Genomic DNA, 17,763 nt, shown 5'->3' with positions numbered 1-17,763 from the left:
TAATTGTTTTGAAATGTTTGTCGTACAATGAGAAAGAATTTTGGGGTATTTGTTTGGTTATTATTTGCGCTTTTGCACTTGTAAATGTTTTATTTAATAGAGATACTTTGTGTTAGGGAAGTGTAGGAGGATAAATTATAATTTATTAGAATTTTCTGATAGAGGCAGAGTTCACATGTTACTTAGGTATTGGAAAGCAAATGAGAACCACATTAAATAATAGATAAACACTAATGCTCATATTTTTATATTTTCATTTCATCGCGGTCCTCATTGCCCGAGCGGAGACGATAAAACTCGAGTTGGATATAATCGACGCAACTACGATACGGAAAAGAAACAGATGAGAAACTATCGATACATTTATTTAACTATAAAAACCACGTGTTAACGTAATAACTTTATTTATTTCTTCTCGTTTCAGCAATCCAACAGCCAAACCATCTCTACTATCTTTTTCATTTCCTCTTCGTTACATTTATAGTCCCTCTGGTACTGAATCGAATGACGCATTCCGCTTTTTATCAGCGCTGTCTTTGCTGTACGTTGAGCATGGTGTCGGAGGTGGTGTGCTGTGTAAAACATCTGATGTGCTACACGGCACGCTACTTCCGGCATTTTGTTGGCGCGCGGGATGGGCAGTGCTGGTGATGATGTGGAGGGCGCTATTCGGTTTAGTGCCAGAGGGACTATATCTATTTAATGTATCTGAAACTTGTGGGACCGCTTTAAATACCGGCGCCTGCTTGTGGAAGATCCCGGTGTGCTAAACGGTATAGGACATGTTAACGGGGGAGGCTTGGTAGGTTCTCACCTAGCCCGTGTCTAGATAGGCGGACGGATGTCTGCCAGGGTGTGGATCGAGCAATTACAATTACAATTACTGAGAACAGTGTTGCAGTTAAAATACAACATCAGAGAGTCAAATTGAATAGATAACGCCACTACTTTGAATATCTTGAGCATTGAATTTTACCATGGCACAAACAGTAAGAACTACAAACTCATGATTAAAAATTTACGACAAGTAAGAATTTTGCGATTGTTATGCGCACGGTTATCGATGCGGTTGCGGTTGGATTGAGAGGGAGCAAAACGCACATAATAAAAAGCATTCATGATTAGTCAATCATCACGGGGATAGTAAATTTAAAAACTTGTTCGAGGTTCTTATTACTTCATGGTTCATATCAGTGTTGTGATGTTTCTATGTTGACAACTTGAATGATAATGATCACTTTCAATTACACGGCCTACTGTAAGATATGCAAATCTACCACATCTCCTTTCCTTCAATAGAAAATGTACATTCATGTGACAGCAAACCAATCGCTCAGCTGGCAAATCTTGGAAAGGTTTCAGATTAAGCAGGTGAACTATGAGCCACCTCTTAACAAAATGAAATCTCGCGAAACATTACTAAAGGACCTATGTACATATGAGAGATTCTCTCCTCTCTCGCTCTCTTTCGATTATAACAGTGGAATACTAAAGCTTGTGGGAAGTTTTTCACTACAGATCGAAAGGCAATTTCCTTGACTATCGTTTCATACAAAAAACGCACCAGAAGAGGTTAATGTGACTCAGTTATTGAACAAACAGAAAGTAAACAAAGAGAGCCTCTCATTTGTACATAGGTCCTTTAGTAATGTTTCGCGCGAAATGGCTAGCTCTGGTTCGTGGTCTTCATCGCATTCTAAAGAAACACATACATTCAACAGTCTGGTTCTTCCAACGCAAACCGTGGGATAGCAATATCTCCTAGTACTTACGAGAGCTGCCCGTGGAAGAATTTAAACATGTTCAACCGATACTTCTCATAGGACTCGACAATTTTCACTTATCAGTTCCTCTCAAAGTACGTGAAGGGGTACCTAGAGTTCCAGTCGCTGCGAAATACCGTTTGGAAATACTCCACGATGTTCTCCAAGAGTTGTTCCAATTAACTTCTATATTGCGGCTACTTTTGATCCGGATTAGTAGCTAAATGAACATCTTTGAAACAGTTTCGCTGTGGATTCAGTAGGGATTCCTCATTCTTCCTACGTTTTATTAACTGAAGGCTCCAGATTGTATTCGTTACTTATCAATTGTCAATGTTCACCGTAAAGCTTGCACAAATCTCGCATAACTTCTGATCTCGCCCTAAAAGCCATTGGTAACCATGTGTGTAGCTCGTTGTTTCTGAGCATTTGAATGGATTTTCATGTTATTTAACAACGCTATGGCAAAGAAAGGATCATTATCTACCTGCCCGTTATGTTGGTTTGGATGCTTATTCTTTCTTGTGCTCAGAAACAATGAGCTACACACGTGGCTACCAATGGCTTTTAGGGCGTTATCTCAGAGTATGCGAGTTTTACATTTTCTATTTTTTTATTGCTGCAAACAGAAGTCTCTGAATAGTTTTGCCAATTTCCCAATAGACCATACATTTTCACGATCACTCGACAATAGTAGGCTGCTCCCTACTAACGTGAGCACTTTCCTGAAAAAAATCAAAACTGTCATTTAAACTGTTCCCTTCTAAGGCGAGCATATTTTCAACTTCCGCCGGACCCGACACTTCGAAACTGTCGCTTCGGCAGCTCCCTTCTAAGGCGAGCATTTCAATTTTGGCCGGACCCAACGGATCGTATCCGTCGCTACGGAACTACGGTTGCTCCCTTCTAAGGTGAGCACTTAACTTCCTCTTCCACCGGACCCGACAGTTCGAAACTGTCGCTACGGCTGCTCCCTTCTAAGGCGAGCAATTTAATTCCCTCTTGAGGCGAACTTTTTTTAACAGCCTGACCCGACGGATCGAATCCGCCGCTAAGGCAACTTCCCTTCTAAGGTGAAGTTTTTTTTTTTAGAAAACTTACTCACATGTACTTATAACAATCCATTTTCCAATTGTTGCATTAAATACATTGCATATCGAACTATTTCGTCGTCGACGGATCAGAGGTTCACGCTACTGCTGTTCTCTTGAAATATTCTTCCCTTGATGTGCAATCCGAATTTTGATGAACTTCAATCGAAACTGGGTTCACTCGTCGCCAATGTGATGTTGACAACTTGAATGAAAATGATCACTTTCAATTACACGGCCTACTGTAAGATATGCAAATCTACCACACGTGTACTAACAACAAATTGAAACATCGCGACTAGAGTTGCACAGTGGGACGAAACTAAGAAATGACGGTCAAAACATCTTAGGGGCGTTTAAGCCCATAGGTGTATTCGGAACATTGTTTTGAATAAGCATCCCGAGAAATGATAAAACATATTTTTCAAATAATAGGCCATTTGACGAGACGTTTCGAATCATATGTTTTTCGTTTGTTTACCAACTTTGAAACTTCCTGGCGGGCCCATTTGTTTACGTTTTTCAATCGCCACATTTGGAAGGAGCTCATTCGGCAATGGCGCTGGTGTCTATGCAACATGCTTTTTGATTTTCGCATGTAAAATTAAAATCTGCGGGTGGGGAAGAATTTATTTTATCTGCTAATAACATCAACCATGGAAACCGAGTAGAAACATGCCCAGAAAGAGACGTAAAAAGCATCACTAACAGAAATGTGATCAGCGTCATTCATATGTCAAGCTAGTTTTTTTTGAACATTAACAATGGGGCCGCTCAACGTTATTCGAACGTCTCGTAAAATAGCTTATACTGAATAAGGAGTGTATCGAAAAGTAGTCGCAAACAGTCAAAACGATATATTTCAAAGCATAGTTTATCTTTTGAAAAGCTTTTTTACGCAAATCTTCATCATGTCATCAAGTACCGTAAAATGGGGTGTTAAGGGATGGAAAAAATGTTCAACACAAAATTTAAGCAACTGCCTGTTTGTCTATAATTGAACAATAGACAGTCCTGCTATTCTCGCGGCGTCTATTTCTAGAGTCGATTACTATGGACCAATGCACGAGTTCACTAATTTGACGTTTGAGCGGTGCCGAATTTACTAGTTTCCATGGTCACATAAATAACACGGCACCGCTTAAACGTCAAATCTCGCATGATCTGGGATAACGCCCTAAAAGCCATTGGTAACCACGTGTGTAGCTCGTTGTTTCTGAGCAAATTAAGGAATAAGCATCCAAACCAACCCCTCTGGCAGGTAGAGAATGATCCTTTCTTCACGATACAGTTGTTAAATAACGTGTAAATCCTTACAAATGTTCAGAAACAACGAGCTACACAGATGGTTACCAATGGATTTTAGGGCGAGATCATAAATTATGCGAGAATTTCATAGGTTTTCTTCAATCTATAGCTGATGATACATCGATAGCAATTTTTCATGAATTGCTTCAAAAATAAATCGTTTAATCTTAACTATTTCATTTTTCATATATTCTCATAAACATTTGAAACAAGATATCAGTGCATCATACAATCATTTTGAAAAGATGTTTGTACTAAAATAGAACAGGATCATAATCTCAAGTTTTCGAATCCTAGAAGCTATCTTGTGAATTACCTACCATATTTAAGGGGAAATTCAGCTTGGATAGGAGAAGTGACAAATTTGCCTTATGAAGGAAGCACCACACTAAACCACGGACTTGCAAAGAACCTCCAGTGTCGCATTTGGAAAAACTCCCACCAAAAAGTGTTATAGTATGAAGCAGGAATCGCACACATGCGCTTAATTTCTGACAACGCTAAACACATGGCCACGAAGCATAAATTTTTTTCGAAATAAAATTGCTTAAAATTATTCATTTAGGTACTGCTTAGAAGGATAAATACCGTCGATGGGGGTGACAATGGGTCTAGGGGGTGAGATTGGGTCAAAACGGAAAATTATGATTTACGAAATATTTCAGCTAATAACGCTGATATAACTAGAATTAATCATTCATATGTTAGGGAACACATTATTACACATAATTCATCACATTTTGTTTACTATATCACTAAACTTGTATGTTGAAACTAGATAAAATTTACAACATAAAATTTCTCCTGTGCAAAGTATAACGCATGTACTTTAACCTCTATAGTTGTATTAGTAGAAGGTTGAAAGTCTTTTCATTGCACTTCACAAGTATTTTCCGGAATCAAATTGATTTTTTCACAAAAATTTCATTTTTTTCGGTACGATGTCTAAAACATTGAAAATGGGGGTGAGATTGGGTCAAGCAAGAACGATAGTAAATGAAATTGCAAGACCACTTTTTTGACATTTTACGGTGCCGGGTGTTCTCATTCCTCATTAAGATGAGTTTATTCTTTCTAAATACAGCATCTCTGAACATCAAACAAGTCTACTTGAGGATTCCGTGCATTGAATAACAATGCAACGCATTTTGACAACTTCTCAAACCAGCAACTGTGTTTCGTGCGCAGCACCATCGTAAAATTTTATCAAATGGATTTTTTTTTATTTAACTATTTATTAGTGTTTTCATATAATAGAAACATCTCAGAAAAGTACGAATGAGTTGGATCGCTGGAATACCGGGATTATGACGTCAACATCTGCCTGAAATGTATTGATCGAGTAATGTCGCACCGTAATATAACTATTTGCGAAGGTTTAAAATAATCACTGTTTTAGTACACCTCTGGGAAAGATGAATAGGCTTTATGGCAATGGGGATGAGACTTTGAAGATAATTTGAGGGAAACAAAACAGGAATATTTATGTAAACTTGACGATAAATATTGGGTCTCATATATTTTCTCATAGCTTTTCAAATTTTTGGTAAAATCGTTCTTTTAAGTGGGTTTATCATACTTGTGAAGCATCTTAGAAATCTTTTCGTCTTGTTTGCATTGTATTTCATCAATATTTTTAAGCTGTGAATGGTTTTGCAATAATATTCTCATAAACAAGTTATTTCAATTCCAGTGACCCAATGTCACCCCCTCTATGGGGTGAGATTGGGTCATTTTTCATTTTCATCGAAGTACATACACACCAAATTTGAAGTTTATTGGAGCTAAATTGCGATAGTTATTCAATAAACGAATCGTACATATGCCTTTTTACGGGCTGTTTGGGCACGTCAGGAGTTAATCATCAATGTTAACTTCCTTTTCCCGAACAGCCTAGATAGCCGTGTAGTGTCGGTAGCGGTTGTTTCAATTGGCTAAGAATTAACACTACGGACTGCCTGTTCCGGTGGTATAAGTCCATCTCACAGGTGACCCCTAATTCATGCCGCTTTAAGCTTACCGTGCCTAAGAATGAATGGTTAGGGGGGTCTAAAAAAAAAAAAACCTAACCGCAAACGGAGCCTGTGGAGTACCAGGGCGCCCTCTACAGTATTGTGCCCTTCCTGTGCTACCCGGAGCATTGGTGCAGGTGACCTTGTGTTTCTCCGAGACAATCGGCTTCCCTTCTTCAGTCTCAAACCTGAGGCTAAATAAGGGTGGGATTATAAGGATGTTGTAAATTAGTTTAAATTTTTCACCCTTATGGCTTCGCATTATGCGTGCGTTTTTTTTTTGTTGGGGCAGCAGGGACGACAGTCCAGGGGCTTAACGGACCCCCCCCCAGGACCTCTGCGAGTTGGGGAGTTGCCCAGGATGTGGTGAAGTTCGCAGTGGGCTCTGATGAACCTTCATAAAAACCACAAAAATCCGAATGCAACTCTGTCACAGCGACCGGTGCCGCTTAAAGTACCCTAGCCCAAACTAACAGGAGTGCCAACCGGCACATCAGGATTGATACCAGTGAGATCCTGATTATGGCATACTGGTCGCGATACAAACGGACAAGGCATGGAATTACGAGTAGGAGTGCTTCGAGCACATTGGGACCAACGCCAGTACGGCCCCAATTATGTATACTGGCAGCGCACGACAAAGGACAAGTAACGGTATATGTACTGGATAATATGCTTTGAGGCTGACAGCGGCGACATTCTACTCCCTTAGTAGGGTCGGGTGACACTGGCCCGAAACGGCGAGTGGGTTAATGGCGCAGGCTGCCCCCGTCCCGTAAAACCGTGGCAGGCCTTAGAGTACGTTCCAAATCCGTCGCCTGGTTGTTCCAACTGGGCGGGAGTAGGCTCAGATGCCATTACCTGACCTGCGCCGATCCGGCTCTGAACATAGTACCCCATAAAGGACTATGTCAACCCTAGCATGGCCTCCCTGCTTGCATAGATAACCATGGGATTATAAAGGCGACTATTCCAGCGGAGATGGATAGCGGCTCTTAGGGGGACCCATAAGAGATGATCAACCAAAACAAACAACTAGCGGAATGTGAAGGAGAGGCTTCTGGACCTATCAGTAACCGGCTAAGGTTCCCGCCAAGGAAGGAGGCGACCAACTTTATTGAAAACAGTGTGGGCAAAAGCCTAGATACTGTGACGACGGCAAGCACTGGCCGCTCCAGTGCAACATGTGTGGTGACCGATGGCCCGGGACTAATCGAGGCCATGGATCGCAATAGGGAGTACCTCCCTAAAATGCAGGTAGCTGCTGAGCAACTTGATGTCATCATCGAATATGTTAAAAGCAAAACAAATATCAGCAAAGACTTGAAAACAAGTCTACTGAAATTGCGACAATCAGTCCTAGCTGCAAAGCAGGACTACGAGAAAGCCAAGGAACAACTGGGCAAGGTAGAAGGCCAAAAAGACACTAGGTCGTGTCAGACCGAAGTGTTTTCCTTCACAGGCAACGCGAATATATCTGATGATATTATTCGATACGCGATGCGGAAGAGGGAAGCTTCCGGGGATGAATACGTGGCGAAAAGACGTATGGTTGCTAAGGGAAAAGTGACCTACGCGGCCGTCCTCCAAAGCGGAAAAGCTGGCACGAGCCAAGCCCCGCGATCAAGAGGACATGGCAACAAAGGAGAGGCCAACACCAATCCTAAGGCCAAGAAAGCCAAGAAAAAGGAGCCACGGGTTAACCGGAACCAGGCAGTGCATCCACAGGAACCACGGGCGCAAGGCAACAGCAACCCGTGGATACGAGTTGGAAATAAGAAAAAACAGAGGAAACCGAAAACGGAGCCCAAGGAGAGCGCTAAACCGAAAACAGCGAAACGTAGGAATTTAGGCGAAGCCCTCGTTATCAAAACAGAGGAAGCAAAATACGCCGAGGTTCTGAAGGCGATGCGAAGCACAGAGAAGCTATCGCCATTGGGCGCAGACGTGCGAAGCATAAGGCGAACTAGGATTGGTGAAATGATCCTAGTCTTAAAGAAGGACGTCAAGGAAAAGGGTGCAGTCTATAAGCAACTGGCACAAGAAGTACTTGGTGACGAGGTTGATGTAAGATCCCTTACTGCTGAAGCGACTCTCCAGTGTAAAAATCTGGATGAGGTCACCGATGCAGCGGAGGTCTCGGCTGCCCTCAAAGAGCAGTGTGACATCGACGTAGCCAGTAAGGCCATCCACCTTAGAAAGGGCCCGCAGGGCACCCAGGTGGCGGCAATCAGGCTGCCGGTCGCAGAGGCCAACAAAGCGAAGAACTTGGGCATACTCAAGGTAGGCTGGTCGGTTTGCCGGCTGAGCATACAACAGCCTCCTGAAGTTTGCTTCAAGTGTTTCGGGAAGGGCCATAAGTCGTGGAATTGCAATGGTCCCGACAGAAGTAAGATGTGCAGAAAATGCGGCGCTGAAGGCCATAGGGCAAGCGATTGTAAGCAAATCGCTAAGTGCCTAATATGTGTCGACAGAGCAGACAACGGACACTTAACGGGCGGACCCAAATGTCCGGGCACAAGCGGAGTATCAAAGCAGCCAAAACGGAAGTAACACAGTTAAATTTAAACCACTGTGATGCAGCCCAGCAGCTGCTTTGGCAGTCAGTCTCGGAAACCAAGACTGACGTGGTGTTATTATCGGACCCATACCGCATACCAGCCAACAACGGGAACTGGGTGGCGGATAGGTCTCAACAGCTAGCAGCTATAGGGACGACAGGACGATACCCAATCCAAGAAGTAGTCTCTAGCTCAAATGACGGTTTTGCGATAGCAAAAATCAACGGCGTGTTCTATTGCAGTTGTTACGCGCCACCAAGGTGGTCGATTGAGGAATTTTCCCACATGGTTGACAGGATGATGGCCGAACTAGCTAATCGGCAGCCAGTAGTGATAGCTGGCGACTTTAATGCATGGGCAGTGGAGTGGGGTAGCCGCTGCACCAATCAAAGAGGCCAGCTATTGTTGGAATCCCTGGCCGCATTAAATGTAGAGCTGGCACATGTGGGTACAGTGAGTACCTTCCGCAGAAATGGTGCAGAATCGATCATCGACGTGACGTTTTGTAGTCCTAACCTTTTAGGTACTATGAACTGGCGCGTTGATGACGGTTATACTCATAGCGATCATCAATCGATTCGCTATAGTATAATACCAGGCGGGCAGAAGGCAGCGCGATGTAACTCGACCCAAGCCCGAGGATGGAAAACAGCGCGCTTCGACGGCGAAGTATTCACTGAAGCCCTGAGGCGCGAACGGAACACTCTGGACCTAAACGGTGAAGAGCTAGTTGCTGTGATATCACGAGCGTGTGATGCTTCCATGCCGAGAAAAGCCCCTCCTAGAGAGAACAGGCCGCCAGTGTATTGGTGGTGCGAATCAATTGCAAATCTTCGAGCAATCTGCCTTCGGGCTAGACGAAGAATGCAACGCGCACGCACAGAAGCACAAAGAGAGGAACGCGGTGCAGCATTCAGAGAGGCAAAGTTGGCTCTCAAAAAGGAAATCAAGAGTCGAAAACGGGCATGCTTTGAAAGTCTATGTGAGAGTGCCAATTCTAGTCCATGGGGTGACGCCTACAGAGTGGTAATGGCTAAGACCAAAGGAGCCATAGCGCCCCAAGAGAAATCGCCCGAGTTGCTGCGATCGATAATCGATGTACTCTTCCCGCACCATCCCATAAGCCCATGGCCCCCAGCGCCGTATGCGGCAGATGAAGGAGAAGAAGTGGCGAGAGTGACGAACGAAGAGCTGGCAGAAGTCGTGAAATCATTCGCGTCAAACAAGGCACCGGGACCCGATGGTATCCCGAATGTTGCCTTAAAAGCGGCAGTGAACACGGATCCGGACATGTTCAGAACCACGATGCAACGCTGCATTGATCAAGGAATCTTCCCGGATGTATGGAAGCGACAGAAATTGGTGCTACTACCAAAGGCGGGGAAACCACCAGGTGACCCGTCGGCGTATAGACCTATCTGTCTACTAGATACGACGGGCAAGTTATTGGAGAGGTTGATTCTCAACAGACTAGTACCGTATACGGAGAGTGCGGACGGCCTGTCCAACAACCAGTTTGGATTCAGAAAAGGTAAATCTACTCTGGACGCCATCCAGTCGGTCGTTCAAACAGCTGAGGTGGCAATCGAGCATAAAAGGAGCGGCATCCGTTACTGCGCGGTTGTCACTCTAGATGTGAAGAATGCGTTCAACAGCGCAAGCTGGGAAGCAATAGCACACGCGCTTCACCGCCTCAAGGTACCGGTGCAGTTGTGTAAGCTTCTAGAAAGCTATTTTGATGGTAGGATTCTACTGTATGACACAGATGAGGGGCAGAAAAGCGTTCGAATTACCGCGGGAGTACCTCAAGGATCAATCCTGGGCCCGCTGTTATGGAATGCGATGTACGATGACGTACTGAGGCTGCCCCTTCCGACGGGTGTTAAGATTGTTGGCTTCGCCGACGATATCACCCTAGTGGTCTATGGTGAATCGATGGAGGAAGTAGAGTTGACAGCAGCGCACTCTATTTCCCTGGTTGAGGAATGGATGAAGTCTAGGAAACTAGGACTGGCCCGTCACAAGACTGAGGTGGTGGTGGTCAACAACCGCAGGTCCGAGCAACGGGCGCTTATCTCGGTAGGTGATTGCACCATAGAGTCCAAGCGATCCCTTAGGCATCTTGGGGTAATGATCGATGACAAGCTGAGCTTCGCTAGCCACGTTGAATATGCCTGTAAAAGGGCATCTACGGCCAGGCTTTATTCTGCTCATCTTGATCTGATAGATGAAGCGACCTCGTACGCTCACAACAATTATGAACCAGCATTCGCTGTTGGTTGAATAATCCGGGGCTGAGAGAGCGGAGAGAAACGTTGGCTCTATCCAAACGCACATCTTCCATTTGACAGCTCTAGCTTACTGCGAGGCTCTGCAAACACATCATCATTGCTTTTGGGATGAACTGAGGTTGGTTTCTCCGTCAACACAAGAGCATGATTTCGCTGTCCTCTTTGCCCTTTTGTGCAAAGAGCTACAAAGAGACAACGAAGAGCTGTCTGGAAATGCTCTTCCCCGAACTGAGAAATGGGAAAACATGCTCTCCCCCTAACTGAGAAAGGGAAAAAATAATCTCCTTCTCTTTTAAGCACTGAGGTTGTCAAAACAAGCTCTTCCCCACTGTGGGAATGAAAATAACAAAACCCAAACGTGTGAACTCTTCATCCCGCAGAGCTCGTACGCTCACTTTGTGTGTGGGTAAAATCGCTTCTCTTTTGTAGTCGATCATTAAAAGGGGGAGAAAGAGGATAAGTCAAGAGCAAGGAAGAAGCCTGTCTACGGCTATAGCAGCGCTTTCGAGGATGATGTCTAACAGCTCTGCTGTAATTCCCAGCAAACGCAAGCTGCTGGCAAGCGTGGCGCTATCCATACTAAGGTATGGAGGACCAATCTGGTCAAAAGCGCTTAGAACGAACAGAAACCTAAAGCGGTTGGAAAGCACGTACAGGATAATGTGCTTAAGAGTAGCAAGTGCATACCGGACGGTATCTAAAGAGGCCGTGTGCATCATAGCCGGGATGACGCCCATCGGGCTCATCATCAAGGAAGATGTTCAATGCTTCAACCAAAGGGGTACCAGAGGAGTCCGCGACACGTGTAAAGAGGAAACGCTCAGAAGCTGGCAGCAGGAATGGGATAACTCCACTAAGGGTAGATGGACCCATCGACTAATACCAAATGTGTCAGATTGGTATGATAGAAGCCATGGGGAAGTGAACTTCCACCTGACGCAGTTTCTGTCAGGACATGGTTGCTATAGACAGTACCTGCATAGGTTCGGGCACTCAGAATCTCCTGCGTGCCCCAATTGTGCTGGTGTAGAGGAAACAGCGGAGCATGTCGTGTTCGATTGCCCCCGTTTCATTGTTGTGAGAGGTCGCATGCTCACTACATGCGGAGGGGACACGTCCCCCGACAATATTATAGAGAGAATGTGTGCGGATGCCGAGTGCTGGAATGCAGTAACTACGGCTGTCACTCACATTATGTTAGAATTGCAGCGTCTATGGCGCGCCGACCAAGAGTTGGCTGCAGAGGATTAGCCCTGCCGAGGCTGGTCCCTTGTAACATTGTTTAAGTCGGCTAGGAGAAGCAGTTTGCCTAGGCTACTTCTGCTACACGTGTTGTGCTATATGCACTGGTCCCTTCCCGAAGAAATACCGTAAGGTGGTTCCGGGGAGATGAGGGTCTGAGTCCAAGGGTCATGTCGATGCACTGTTCACCACTTGAGCAATTCTAAATGAATTGCTCATGCACAGTGCATAGGCTGGTTTTAGCGGGTCGTCGTTGGTGCGTCATCCCCGCATTCCCTGAGTTATCTTCTCAGGGGATCTGTTTGCAGATTTCCCCCTTGTAAAAAACAACAAAAAAAAAAACATATGCCTTTTTGATCCATTGTCACCCCCAACGACGGTAGCTCTAAATGCATTTCCAAATAAGCTATTTATCCCTATTTCCAAGCATTTGCCTATGTGAACGAAAATATTTCAAAATATTATCAATACCTACATTAGAAATAACACTTATTTATTTCGAGATTAATAATTTTTAATTATATTCAGTGACTAACAAAAAAGACTCCCTTAACTCTTATACAGCAATTCTACTTCACGGCACCAGACAAAAGTAAATTGAAATATATAAGGGCATAGACCGATCCGTTTAGAAACTTAGAAGAAGTAGAATGGGTAATTCCTTAATACCCCACTTATTTTCAAAAATAGCTCCTATCAATGTATTCGAATAAATTTCCTCGGAACAGCTACTAATATCTTTCGAATGAAGCATAAAGATCATCTCTGGGACTGTTCTTCATTTTTATACATCAAAAACTGCTTCCATCCGTTGATCCACTACTGGAACACGACGGCCACTAGGTATAAATAAATAAATAAATAAATAAATGATAAAACCCATATTTCAGCGAAACATTTCAACCAAATCACCATACAAAAACCGGGTGTTCGGAATATGAGTCTGTTCGGAATTTGAGACAAAACGGTATTTAGTTGCAATTACAATCGTTTTCAAAGCAATAATTGCGTACCGTTTTGACTCATATTCCGAACACTTAAGCTCAACAGTGACTTTAAATGCATCTGCTAGGCATAAATTACTTGCTATTTGTGTAAATTTTGATTTCTTCGCAAAGTCCAACTGTAAGTTTTTGGGTGTGCCAATAAAAATGTTTATTTAAACTTGTTTAGTATTGTTTTTACGATAAAGTTTGGAACAACATTTTGATTCAAATGTCGAACACTGTCTTCATTCTGTCTCATATTCCGAACACCTTGGTTCAAATTCCGAACAGCATGAATAAATCGTATTCAAATGAACTATTTCGTAAATAAATTTATCTGAGTTGGTGTCAATGACCCCGAACTAGAGAATCATCACTACTCCCGAGGTATAAAATAAATTTGAGGACGCTAAAATTGAATTGTAAATAGGGCTGTGCACAAGGACGATTTATCGGTATCGGCGATATCCAATTGATTAAATATCGGTATCGTCGAGGCGATATATCAGATTTAACATTATCGGTATCGATACCCGATAATTTTTAATAAAGGGATTTTCAAGCAATATCGACTATTCTGGCTTCATTTGACACCAACTGTTGTATTATGAAGTCAAATATTTGAATTTTGTAATTATGGTATGTTACATTTAACGGATATCTAAAATTCCAAACTAGTTTCAACAAAATCATTGAGTGTTGTCCTAATTATCGGACGGACAATAGTTTTATCGATATCGGAAAATATCGGGTCGGCAAATATCGGATAACGTATCGATAAAATCGAGCCGATAATATCGATAATATTGATATTTGTGCAGCCCTAATTGTAAATGACTACCATTTCATGATTATTTGGTGACATATTTAAGTGAAACATTTTGTGTGGTACTGAATGAACATTGTCATAGATATTGTCAACCAAATCGCCATACAAAAACTAAGTGTTCGGAATTTGAGTATGTTGGGAATTTGAGACAAAACGGTAGTCAGTTACACCGGGAAGAGTCTGAATTTCAAATATGACAATTTTAAACTCTCCATACAAAGTTTTAGACGCAATTGCGCCTTAAGTATTTTTTTAAATTATAGACGCTTTAAACACAATTCGCGTCTGAAACTTGGGAAGTAATCAAGACACTAAGATATTCAAAACCAGAGCTGATTAACTGCGATGAAATAGGCCAACTGGGACAGATCGTGCTTCTACCTTAATATTTGTATGATTCGGCTGAAATCATGTGTGAGATTTCGCTTCAAAATATAATATGTTTTTAATGAACTAAAGAAGCACTTTTACCATTATTTTTTATTACAATTACCGAACGGTTTGTTCGTAACAGCCAGGCAGTCAGAATAGAATAGAATCAACGGAAAAAATAAACACAATGAAGTTTATATTGCATGCAATTTATATCAAAAATTTGCCTAGAAATGTTACGTCATTTATGGACGCTGCCTTATACAGGATTTTTAGACTAGTTCATCTCGAGACCAACGGCTTTACTTCCCTTTCGAAGAATATCGTCTCTAAAGACTTTTACGTCACAACTGACTATGTCCCAGGTCCTCGGTGAATTGGTGAGGTTTTAAATAAGGTTAAAAGCAATAACGGTTCTCTAACATTCCTCAGAAAACTATGCTCCCGAATGATTCCCTATGATTCCTCAGAAAACAATATAGAAAACATCCTGAAAACAATATAGGTAGAAATACCTCCATCTATAGATACCTTCATTACGCAAAACGTGTTTAGATGGATTTTAAATAACGAAAATCATATTTAGATCAAGAATAAAAAATTGGGTATTAGAGGGTTAATATACCAAAGAAACTGCTCCGAACAAACCATATCGCTAAAAGCTCGAAATCTATGAAATAAACAATCCTGCCATCGTCTCAAATCTTATATTTCTTTTTTATCTCCATTCCTCAGAAACCGCCAACACCGTTCGCCAACCTCTGCCGGAGATTGTCCATCAATTCCGTGTCCCCGAAAAACGCCCACCCCGCATGGTGTCGGACTTGTTCACAGGTCTGTGCATCGCACCACTCGTCCTGCTCTTCTTGCTGTGGGCCAAACTTCGGGTCAACATCAGCAATTTCCCGTTCTCGCTGAGTGCGATCGGTTTCCACCTGGGGCTCGGAGCCATCCTGGCCTTGTTCGGTGTGTTCTGGCTGAAGCTGAACATGTTCGAAACCATTCGGTACCTCATTCCGTTGGCACTGTTCACCTTCCTCTGTGGCAATCGGCTGCTGAGGGCAATCGCCAACCGAAGCTCGGAGAAGTGAGCGGAGCGTGATATCCTTCAATCTCTCTTTTTTCTAATACATTCGTCGTCTGTCTCAATCCTAAAATTGCGATGCACCACTAATCTGTCCTACTAACTGGACGTAAACGAGTTCAAACATTCCCTCGAATATGAAGGCCAGAAGCAGCAGCACAAGAGAAGAGGGTCAAACCAAATGGCACGAGTTGGAGTTGGTAATAGCAGCATTTCACATCATTCGTCCGGAAGGCATTTTCAGTTTTAGTGGAAATAAGTCGCGTGCCCCCGCGGAAATAGTCTGATAGCAAAACGCAAGGTAAGAAAGAATTAATTTAAGCCGTTCCGTCGTCCAAGAACATCTCATTTCTGGTCATCCTAGTGTCTGTTAGGAGACGAGAAACTAACTAGTTTACGGATGACGAGTTATACTAATCCGATTGAAGTGCGAATAAGTTGGAGTGAAATAAACAGTGACAAACGGTAGAAGATGACGTGTGGGCTTTCTGGATGACCAATCCCTATTAGAATTAGAACTAACGCAAAATTTGAGAAGGAAACATTTAGTGAAAAGAACACTGTAAACTTGAAGTGATTGTGCAAAGCATGATTTTTAGGAATTGTCGTTAATGGTAAGTACCTTCAGGTTTGTTCATTTATTTAATTCCTCGTCAATTACGGCAGACCTGCCCAACCTTTTTGGAGCGGGCTAAATTTTAGGTAAAATCGAGCGAAAAAGAAAAAAGTTTCATTTTTGTGAAATTGAACGAAAATAGTAAACGTTGCTTAACATTATAGTCAACAATTCAGATGCTTTTCAATTATGTCCTATTAAACAGATGTATGTTTAGGGTCTTTGACTTACGACCTTTTCTGTGTCTGGTGGTTTTCAAGGATTAGAGAATGTATTATCAGCACAGGAACGTCAACGAGAAAATACGGATCAGAACAATCCACAAACAATCCGCTGCATGAGGTGTGTAAAGCAGGAGCAATTAATTGTACGAACGTTTAAGAAGCAGAATGTTCCAGAGCAGCGGCCACACACATGAGCTTTGAACAGCTTTTATTGTGATAGGTGATTTGCAAAGGCGCGTTATCGGATGGTGGCCGGTCAACGAAATACTGTGCAAGTTGAGAATTAAAGGCCGATTCTTTAACTTTAGCACAATCAACGTGCAAACTCCAGAAGCACTGATTAGGATAAAGATGCATTTTATGCGCAGCAAACGACAGCTGCCCAAGCCACGACGTCAAAATCATCATAGGAGATTTAAACGCTCAGGTGGGCCAGGAAGAGGAGTTCTGACCGACGATTGTAAAGTTCATCGCCTCCCAGCTGATGAACGAGAACAGCCTGCGACTGTTACATTTTAACGCCTCCAAGAATATGGTAATTCAAAGCACCTATTTCCAACTCAACCTCCCGTATCGGTACACCTGGAGATCACCATAGCAGAAAGAATTGCAAATCGACCACGGTTTGATCGATGAATGGCATTTCTTCGACAAAAGCGACGTCAGAAGCTATCGTGGCTCTAACATTGACTTCGGCCACTGTGCCAAAAACTATTCGTCATCAACGATGTACGGTACCGACGACCGCCACGGTACAATCATTATCAGCGCGACTAAAACAACCAGATGTCGCCAATGCATACGCGTAGCATCTCGAGGTAGAGTAGTCGAATGATGCGGCCCCTCTTGAGGACTTCTAGGAGAAACTCGCGGAGGAACTACTAGTGGAAATTCCGAATTTTTCCGAAAAAAAAAATTGAAGGAGCTCTGAAGAATTCCTGGGGAAACTCCGAACTTTGACGGAAACCCGAAAGAATTCCCAGTGGAACTCAAAAGGAATTTCCATAGGGAATCTGGAACTCCAAAGGAATTTCCGTAGGAAATCTGAAGGAAATCCGAAAAAAAATCCATGGCATACTCTGAAGAAATTTTTGTAGGACCTCCAAATGAATTCCTGGCGGAACACCGAAACATTTTCTGGAGGAACTGCGGAATATTTTCTAGAGAAACTTCGTAAATATTCCTGAAGGAAGTATGAAATCCCGGAGGAACTTTCTGAAAATTTCTGAAGGATCTCCAAAGGAATTCCTGGAAGAACTCCGAGAAATTTCTGGAGGCACTCCGATGGAATTCCTAGAGGATCTATGAAGGAACTTGTAACATTCGATAAAAATTTTAAAAGAATTCTTGGATAAATTTCTAGAGAAACTAGAGAAGTAATTCC

At 42.8% G+C, this 17,763-nt stretch overlaps 1 protein-coding gene across 1 annotated transcript in view; it reads left to right on the top strand.

Annotated features, from left to right (window-relative positions):
• LOC5579328 (dolichyl-diphosphooligosaccharide--protein glycosyltransferase subunit 2) overlaps positions 1-16,010 on the top strand; it is a 28,187-nt gene extending 12,177 nt beyond the window's left edge. The window contains exon 3 of the mRNA XM_021840322.1: positions 15,191-16,010. Coding sequence (XP_021696014.1) covers positions 15,191-15,546 — 356 coding nt within the window. The 3' untranslated portion in view covers positions 15,547-16,010. The remainder of the gene's footprint in view (positions 1-15,190) is intronic.
• The last annotated feature ends 1,753 nt before the right edge of the window (positions 16,011-17,763 follow it).

This window comes from Aedes aegypti, chromosome 2 (assembly GCF_002204515.2).
Source record: "Aedes aegypti strain LVP_AGWG chromosome 2, AaegL5.0 Primary Assembly, whole genome shotgun sequence".
Lineage (NCBI taxonomy): Eukaryota > Metazoa > Arthropoda > Insecta > Diptera > Culicidae > Aedes > Aedes aegypti.
Note: the sequence above shows the minus strand (reverse complement) of the source record. Positions and strands in the feature narration are given on the sequence as shown.